This window comes from Pantherophis guttatus, chromosome 7 (genome assembly GCF_059756535.1).
Source record: "Pantherophis guttatus breed Tessera chromosome 7, ASM5975653v1, whole genome shotgun sequence".
Lineage (NCBI taxonomy): Eukaryota > Metazoa > Chordata > Lepidosauria > Squamata > Colubridae > Pantherophis > Pantherophis guttatus.
The window spans coordinates 24,474,503-24,483,794 of record NC_142069.1 but is presented as its reverse complement, the minus strand read 5'-3'; the positions used below and the strand labels follow the sequence as shown (position 1 = coordinate 24,483,794).

The window sequence follows — 9,292 nt, the reverse complement described above, 5'->3', positions numbered from 1 at the left end:
GTCCACCAAAGCAAAGTTCCGATTTCCTCAGGGAGGGGGAAAAAAAATAAAATAATAAAAATAAAATAACTTCACCTTGTTTTTTTAAATTGTACAGCAATCTTTCTCCTCAAACCTAGCTTTTTTTAAAAAAGAAAAAAACACGAAGTGGAAGAAAGGCAGCTCTGAACAGACAAATATAAATATATTAAGGAAAAGAATGAATTATTTAAGAATAAAATAGGACCACTATGTATAAATAGTAAAGTTAGAATTTAGGGATAAATGAAGAAGATGTTTACGTATGCAAGTGTAGAAGTACTGAGGTATATTTAAAAAAAAGGAAAGGGGGGAAGACGATATTGACAAAAACTGTAACTGAGTAAAATGTATTTGAATTTGACTAATTGTATAAAATAAGAAACGACCAACACTCTGTTCAAAAAAAAGAAAGAAAAAGAAAAATGTGGGTGAAGGTGGGAGAGGAGAAAAGAAAAAACCAATAAAACTTGTTTTTTTAAAAATAAAATAAAATAAAATAACTTCATGGTAGGAAAGCGACTCACTGGAGAAGAGCCTAATGCTGGGAAAGATTGACGGGCAAAAGAAGAATGGGACAACAGAGAATGAGGTGGCTGGATGGAGTCACTGAAGCAGTCAGTGTGAACTTAAATGGACTCCAGAGGATGGTAGAGGACAAGAAGGCCTGGAGCAGTGGTGAAATCCAAATTTTTTTTACTACCTGTTCTGTGGGCGTGGCTTGTGCGTGGCTTGTGGGCGTGGTGTGGCTTGGTGGGCACTGCTTGGTGGGCATGGCAGGGGAAGGATACTGCAAAATCTCCATTCCCACCCCACTCCTGGGAGAAGGATATTGCAAAATCTCCATTCGCACCCCACTCTGGGGCCAGCCAGAGGTGGTATTTGCTGGTTCTTCAAACTACTCAAAATTTCCACTACCGGTTCTCCAGAACCTGCTGGATTTCACCCCTGACCTTGAGGAACGTTGTCTATGAGGTCGCGATGGGTCGGACACTACTTCGCATCTAACAACAAGGAAGGCAACACTATAATTCAAGAGCGAAATATTGGCAGGATCTGAAGCCAAATCAGAGGGTGAATGAAGGGCGAAGAAAAAAAAAAGTTGAATTCCTCGCTTGGAAGTTTTAAAAGAGCCTGCCTCAAGGTGCTACCTCCAAATGGATCGGCTTTCCGAATCCCATAATTCCCTTCTAAATTTGGTCATTCTTTTTTTTTTTTTTTTTAATTTGATTTATATGCCGCCCTTCTCCGAAGACTCAGGGCGGCTTACAATGTGCTCAGCAATAGCCTTCATCCTTTTGTATATTTATACTAAGTCAGCTTATTGCCCCCACAAACTGGGTCCTCATTTCACCTACCTTAGAAAGGATGGAAGGCTAAGTCAACCTTGAGCCTTGGCGAGATTCGAACCCTGCAATAATTGCAGGCAGCTGGTCTTAATAACCAGCTTAATAACAGGGTGCTTTAAACCCCTGTACTACCAATTCTTTGAGGATTGTTGAAATCGAAATCTCGCAATCCAAGTAGAGGAAAGGCCAGTTCAAACATATACAATACAGGTATCCTCGACTTACAACAGTTAATTTAGTGACTGTTCAAAGTTACAAAGATACTGAAAAAAATGACTTATGACTGTTTTTCACAGTTACAACCTTTGTAGCATCCCCCATGAGCATGTGATCAAAATTCAGATGATTGGCAACTGGTTCATACTTATGATCGTTGCAGCATCCCAGGGTCAGGTGATCACTTTTTGCGACCTTCTAACAAGCAAAATCAATGGGAAAGCCAGATTCACTTAACAACTGGGTTGCTAACTTATCAACTGCAGTAAAAACTGTGGCAAGAAATGTTGTAAAATGGGGCAAAAACTCACTTAACAAATTCTCACTTAACAACATAAATTTTGGGCTCAATTGTGGTCGTAAATTGAGGACTGCCTGCACAGTTCCAGTTAGAAATAAGGCATTGCTCAATAAGTGGGGAAGATCATGGTTTTGAACAGCGTCAAGCTCTCACACGCGGCAAATACACGCTGACACATTTGGAAACGATGATGATACTGGATGGATAATGCAAAGGCTATTTTCAAACGCAGGGGAAAGAAGCAATATGTTATAGGGCAGTGTTTCTCAACCTTGGTAGCTTGAAGATGGGTGGACTTCAACTCCCAGAATCCCCCAGCCAGCAGCGCTTGGGGGATTCAGAGTTGAAGTCCACCCATCTTCAAGCTTCCAAGGTTGAGAAACACTGTTATAGGAGAAAAGAGACCCGAGTTAAATTGGCCCTACGGTTTGATTAGACAGCCGCTAATAATAGTTCATTAGAACTACTACTATAACATTCCAATTTTTCCATTGATTTCTGTAGGCAGGCTCACTTCTACTGGACTTACTGCGGTGAAGAATAATGAATCTATAACAATAACCTGAAAACTTAGCAGAAGCCTGTGGGTAAAGGCAACCAACTAAAACAATGTGTGCTTTTCTTTTAAACTTTGGCCCTTTAAGATGGGTGGACTTCAACTCTCAGAATTCCCCAGCCAAGCGTACCGCAGAAGTGCTGGCTGAGGAATTCTGGGAGTTGAAGTCCACTCATTTTAAAGTTCCCAAGTTTGAAGGGGAAAAAAAAAACCCACTGAATTGAGAGGCAGCCAAACGACAGTCAACAACAGCGGAGCAATTTCGGATTGATACATCAGAGGGTTCCAAGTATTCCTTTTCACCAAATCTAGAAAAATACAGGCGGCTTTAAAACCAAAAAATCCACGCTTCACAACTCTCGCTACCGACCGCCTCGCTTTCGGCTCTCTCTTCTTTCCTTGCTCTCTTTTGTCTATCCAGAGGTGACGTCTCCTCCTCTGGCACGTGGCTTTGCATGTTGCAAAGTTGGCTTCCGCCTTTGCGATTGGCCGCCTGGAGGGATCCGCAGATCCTTCTCTCTTTCGTTCTTGCGGGGATTCGGAATTCATTCTTGCGGGGATCTGGAACGCTGATGCGTGTCAAGTCTCTGGCGTCCTTTGTAGGGAGAATCTGCTCGGTAGGACCTGAGTTTATCGTATTATATTTGTTTCGCGGCGGGAGGCGGGAAATAATCCACAACTGTGTGTGTGTGTCGATCAACGTGTTAGTAAATCTTGACTCCTGATGACTGCCTGGACTAATCCCTGCAGTTTTCTTGGTAAAGTTTTCAGAAGTGGCTTGCCAATGCGTCATTCCTAGAGCTAAGAGAGTGACTGGCTCAAGGTCACTCAGCTATCTTTACACCCGAGGCAATACTTAGTTTACTAATATTAATTTCATACTTCGCTTTTCAAATTTCATACTTTGCTTTTGTAATCGATCGCTTGGGCTCTTTCTTAACACAGCTATATAGTGACATTCTTTGTCCAAATATAGTCCATCTGACAGGGGAAGAATGCAGGGCCAGGTGTTGAGGGAACAGTCACAGCATGCTAGGATGTTATCTCCTACCTAGCTCATGCTAAGATTTCCTGTGCTTTACTAAACCTATTTCTTTGGGGCTTTGCTAAACCTATCTCTGTTTTGGGATAGAGGTTTACACTTGTTGTTCTAGAAGGGGAAACTTATTTATTTTATTTTATTAGTCATATTTCTATGCCGCCTCTCTGAGGACTCTGGGCGGCTTACACCAAAGACAGTAACTAAATAGCATATTGCCCCCAACAATCTGGGTCCTCATTTTACCCACCTCGGAAGGATGGAAGGCTGAGTCAACCTTGAGCCGGTGAGATTTGATCTGCTGAACGAGCAGTCAGCTGCAGTAGCTGCAGTATTGCACTCTAACCACTGTGCCGCCTTGGCTCTGATAGAACCTGATAGAACTTTTGTCTGTTTCACTACAGTTCCCAGATATTCCAGCTCCTTAGTTGATTGATTATGTATCAAGTCTTGGCAACAACATAGTTAGATTTTCTCTGTGATGATCTGTCTGTAACCTGGTCCATCAGTGATCCAAGAGTAATAGAGTGCTGACAGTAACTGGCTGTGACCTGCAAATATCCCTTAAAGCAGGGGTGAAATCCAGCAGGTTCTGGAGAACCGGTAGCGGAAACTTTGAGCAGTTCAGAGAACTGGCAAATACCACCTCTGGCTGGCCCCAGAGTGGGGAGGGAATGGAGATTTTGCAATATCCTTTCCCTGGAGTAGGGTGGGAATGGAGATTTTGCAGTATCCTTCCCCTGCCACGCCCACCAAACCATGCCCACAGAACCGGTAGTAAAAAAATTTGGATTTCACCACTGCCTTAAAGTATGCAAATGATACTCCTACCCAGTAATTAAAATAGTAGAAAACATAAGCATGGAAACCCTTCTTGGCCTTCCAAAAGATGGATGCATTAGTTTATAGGTAGACCTCGGCCTGTGTCCATTTGTTTAGCAACTGTTCAGAGTTATGGTGGGTTGAAAGTATGGTCATAAAACTGATCATAAAGTGGCAGACATTGCAGCAACCCTCTGATCACAGGATTATGATCCAGACACTTATCCAGCCTGGCATGGCACCCCGTGCTTGGATTCCTGCCATTTACAGCCTAACAAACCAGGCGTATTTGGGTTACAACAGTAAGCAGGAGTCCTGGGATTGTCATTGCTAAGCAATGTGATATTGCATTTCATGACCATACTACTTAGCTACAGCAATCCCTGTCCCAATTGCTGGTATATCTTGAAGATGTCCTGTATATTAAGAAGGATGGAAGGTTGACTCAGCCTTCCATCCTTTCTAAGGTAGGTAAGGTACCTAAGGTAGGTAAAATGAGGAACCAGATTGTGGGGGCAATAAGCTGACTTTGTATTAAATATACAAAAGTATGAAGGCTATTGCTTAACGCATTGTAAGCCGCCCTGAGTTTTCAGAGAAGGGCAGCATATAAATCAAATCGAAAAAACAAAAAAACAAAAAACAAAACAAAACAAAAAGATCCCATATAATAATATAGCTTCCCAGAGTCACTTCAAAACAGGGTGAGCAGCAAATAATAAATGAAATAAAATACCTGAGTGACTCTCTTGAAGGCATAGGTCAGATTCTACAGGTTCTGTAAAAACAAGGTGTGTGGTCTTTTCCTTCATCTCAAGCCATAGGGAAGGGCCATGCCAATCGCTCCTCAATCAGCCAATAGAAAATTGCAGCCTCTGATCTCATCATCACCAAGTTCCTGAATGCTGCACTATAGATTATATATATGTGTCTGTCTGTCTGTCTGTCTGTCTACCTAGTGCTGGAGGAGGATAGAAAACCCTTATTTAGCAGCTATGACACATTTTGTATGCCTTTGGTTGGCTGGGAATAAACACTACAGTTGCTTCATGAAGATGTCTCTTAAAAATGATTAATCGGGCATCTCTGTGCTATTGTGAGCTTGTGAGAAAGAGCCCTGATTTGTAAAACCATCTTGATTACTATATGTTCTTGCCATGGTCCATTGTTGCTTTGACTTCAGTGGTCTGCTCTATATCTATATATCCCAATTCTGCTTTGGGACTGCTGAAATATTATTTTCTCTCCAAGTTTCTTATACACTCCCCCAACTCTGGCTAGTTAAAAGTTTGATTCCTGCATATCTTAACTTCTACCGTGCTTTTTTTTCTTCTAAGGTCCAGAACCATGCCTGCCGGTGTAAGTTGGCCCAAATACTTGAAAATCCTTACTGCAGCCTTCTTGTCCATGCTTGCTGGTGCACAAACCGTCCACAAATTTTACAAACCTGACCTCGTAAGTGCCTTTCCCCCTCCTCTTGATTGCTGTCTTGTCTTCTGCTTCAGATACAATTGGTGTTTTCTTCTACCACTTAGGATACATCGCATAGCTCTTTGGTGATTGCCTTACCTTACTTGCAATTTTGTCTTTTGCAGAGATGAGAGGTCTGTAGTAGGTTACTTTTGTGGCTTAGCTATAGGTTCTTCTCCCTAGACCTCTATCCAGATTTATTTTAAAAAATAAACACCCTTTTTTTTTAAAACTCAGAACTTGGAAATGTGTCATTGAAGTTACTTATGTGTTAGTTGACAGCATATGCTGTATCTTTCAGTGGGAGGTCAAAGCAGTACAACCGGGAACTGCCACCATTTTATCCATAGAACAACCTTATGAAGCAGTTGGTTGGGAATGCAAAACTGGCCCTCAGCACTAGACTTGGCAAATATGGCTGTAAAATCTAGAAATAGCAATTTTTAAATAAATTAATGGTTTTATTATAAATGAAAATATTGGTAGCTTGGATTTTTTTTTTTCAATTCAGACGTCGACAGCTTATTAAAGATGCCTGGCGTGCTCCATTTTCTCTATGTATGAGATGCACCAAAAAGCGTTTTAAGTGGTCACAGCTGAGGTGATTTTTCACTTTCAGTTCAAGTTGCTTCTGGGAGCTAGTCATTGAACATAGAACATGGAATAATAGAGTTGGAAGGAACCTTGGAGGTCATCTAACCCCCTGCTCAAGCAGGAGATCCTATATCATTTCAGACAAATGGTTGTCCAGTCTCTTTTTGAAAGCCTTCAGTGATGGAGCACCCACAACTTCTGAAGGCAAGCCATTCCATTGGTTGATTGCTCTCACTCCTTAGTTCTAGGTTGCTTCTCTCCTTGGGTAGTTTCCAACCATTGTTTCTTGTCTTGCTTTTTGGTGCTTTGGAAAATAGTTTGACTCCCATGTCTTTGTAGAAGCCCCTCAAATATTGGACCAGTGCTATCATATCCCCCCCTAGTTTTTTTCATTAGCTTAGACATACCCAATTCCTGTAACCGTTCTTTGTATGTTTTGGCCTCCAGCTCCCTAATCATTTTTGTTGCTCTTCTCTGAATTCTTTCAGAGTCTCAATATCTTTTTTATATTGTGGTGACCAGACCTGGATGCAGCATTCTAAGTGTGATCTTACTAAGTCTTTGTAAAGTGGTACTAGAACTTCATGTGATCTTGATTTCATCCCTCTTAACGCAGCCAAGGATTGCATTTTTGGTTGCTGCAGCACAGTTGGCTCATATTTAAGTGATTGTCCACTAGGACTTCAAGATCCCACTTGCAGTTACTGGCATTAAGCCAAGTTTCACCTAGTAGTCTATACAGTTGGGTTGTTTTTTTTTTACCTAAGTGTAAAGTATTACTTTTATCTATGGTGAATTTCATTTTGATAGGGTCCAGTGTTCAAGTATGTCAAGATCTTTTTGGATCTTGAGGTCTTCTGACATGTTGGCTATTCCTGCACGCTTTGTATCATCTGCAAATTTGATGAGTTCCTCTTCAATTCCCTCTAGATTGTTTATGAAGATATTGAAGAGTACTGGGCCTAAAACGGAACCTTGGGGTACCCCACCACTTACTTCCCTCCATGTGGATGTAGTTCCGTTGAGAACTAGATGTTGAGTTTGTCAGCCAGATAGAAACCCACCTGGCAGTGGTACTGTCATAGTCTGAGAATGAATAGTCGCTGTTTAGGAAGAGTGCTAAATATAATCTGAATTCTAAAATGTGTGGGTTGACATGGACATGTGATGGATTTGTTTTTGGATATTATTTATTTGTAGACATCAGATATTCCTCTGGAAGCTGGGGAGCTCAGAACAGAAATGCCAAGTCTAAAAAATACGAATGAGCCAGTTCAACCTTTACAACCACGATCATGAAACATGCCTGTCCTAATGTTTCCTCTATTTGTATCTATTTTATGTATCCAATCCATGTTTATACTTATTACCTAATACGTTCTTGATAAATAAATAAATAAATAAATAAATGTTGCATCCTCCATAAAGTGTTCCTTAGTAGGATTTATAATCTGAACACGTACAACTGGAAAATCATGAATATTTATAAGGACTTATTTTGTATCTGTATTGTTTTCTTGAGTCCAAGACTGCCTCTCCTACGGTCTGCTCCTTTTTCCCCGCCTTACAAAGGTGACCTCCTCCTCAGCCATTGCTTTTGTTTCTGTATCTACCTGTAACCTTTACTTCGCTACAATTGCTCTCAGTGTTGCAGAGCTATGTCAGTTTTTTCCCCTTAAAAATTCTTTGCAGGGTATATTATGTTTTGGAGAATGCTGGGATATCTCTGTATTAGTTCAATTACCATTTAAAAAGCAAATGTTTGGAAACATGTTTTGCTATAAGTTAATTAAACAAGGTATCCATTTGAAGCTCCCCTTGAAGAGCACTCAGAGGCTCCAACTGGTCCAGAATGCGGCTGCGCGGGTGATTATGGGGGCGACTCGTCGCACCCACGTGACACCTCTCCTGCGCGAGCTGCACTGGCTCTCAGTGGTCTTCCAGGTGCGACTCAAAAGTGTTGGTTACCACCTTTAAAGCACTCCATGGCTTAGGACCGGGGTATATACGAGACCGCCTTCTGCCATTGACAGCCTCCCACCGGCCAATACGCTCCCACAGAGGGGGGCTCCTCAGGGTGCCGTCGGCCAAACAATGTCGACTGGCGACGCCCAGGGGGAGAGCCTTCTCTGTGGGGGCACCAGCCCTCTGGAATGAGCTGCCCCTAGATGTGCGTATAATCCCCAACCTGCGCACCTTTCGCCGTGCCCTGAAGACCCTCTTGTTTCAACAAGCCGGGCTGGCCTAACATGAATATGAATTTTAATGGGTGTATGTTAGTTTTTAATTTGTGGGCCAAATTTTTGTATATTTGATTTTAATGGTTTTTAAATTTTGTAAATTTTATGTGTTTTAATATGGCTGTACACCGCCCTGAGTCCTTCGGGAGAAGGGCGGTATAGAAGTCTAATAAAAGTAAAAAGTAAAAGTAAAAGTAAAGATTAGGTTTAGCCTCCCACACTACTGTACTGCAATATGGTTTTCTGCAAAGCAGGCATTCAATGTCAATAACTTAGCAATTTTATTTCAGTGATATTTGTTGACTATTTTGAATTTTCACAATCAACTTTTCATATTAAATGCAGTGTTTAAATATAGTTTCTGTAAATGTTAATTTATTTCTAGACATAATTCACTATTCTTTTTGTCTGGAAACTTATGGGAACTGTAGTCAGCACACTTGGTGGACACTAGGCTGGGGAAAGCTGGGCTATGTATTTCAAAGTTTTTATTCAGCATCAGCATTAACTGCAAAAGGGCCTGACTCTTCCAATCTATTCAAAAATACACAATCCGATGTATTTAATTAGAAACATTTTATTGTAAAGATATGACTCAATTTTCTGTGTATTTTGCATTGCAGTTATTAGAACTACTTAGTAGACAATACAGGTGGTCCTCGACTTACAACAGTTCATTTAGTGAAC

The 9,292-nt window shown here is 41.2% G+C and overlaps 1 protein-coding gene across 2 annotated transcripts; it reads left to right on the top strand.

Annotated features, from left to right (window-relative positions):
- Positions 1-2,871: 2,871 nt before the first annotated feature.
- Positions 2,872-8,962, top strand: UQCC6 (ubiquinol-cytochrome c reductase complex assembly factor 6). Of its 2 annotated transcripts, none has more exons than XM_087873790.1 (3): positions 2,872-3,023; positions 5,639-5,756; positions 7,566-8,962. In XM_087873790.1, the coding sequence occupies exons 1-3, from the start codon at positions 2,896-2,898 to the stop codon at positions 7,662-7,664; spliced, it is 345 nt and encodes a 114-aa protein (XP_087729916.1). In that variant the 5' UTR covers positions 2,872-2,895; the 3' UTR covers positions 7,665-8,962. The 2 variants fall into 2 exon arrangements, with proteins under 2 accessions (XP_087729916.1, XP_034258686.1); XM_034402795.3 differs by having other exon boundaries at positions 2,875-3,057.
- The last annotated feature ends 330 nt before the right edge of the window (positions 8,963-9,292 follow it).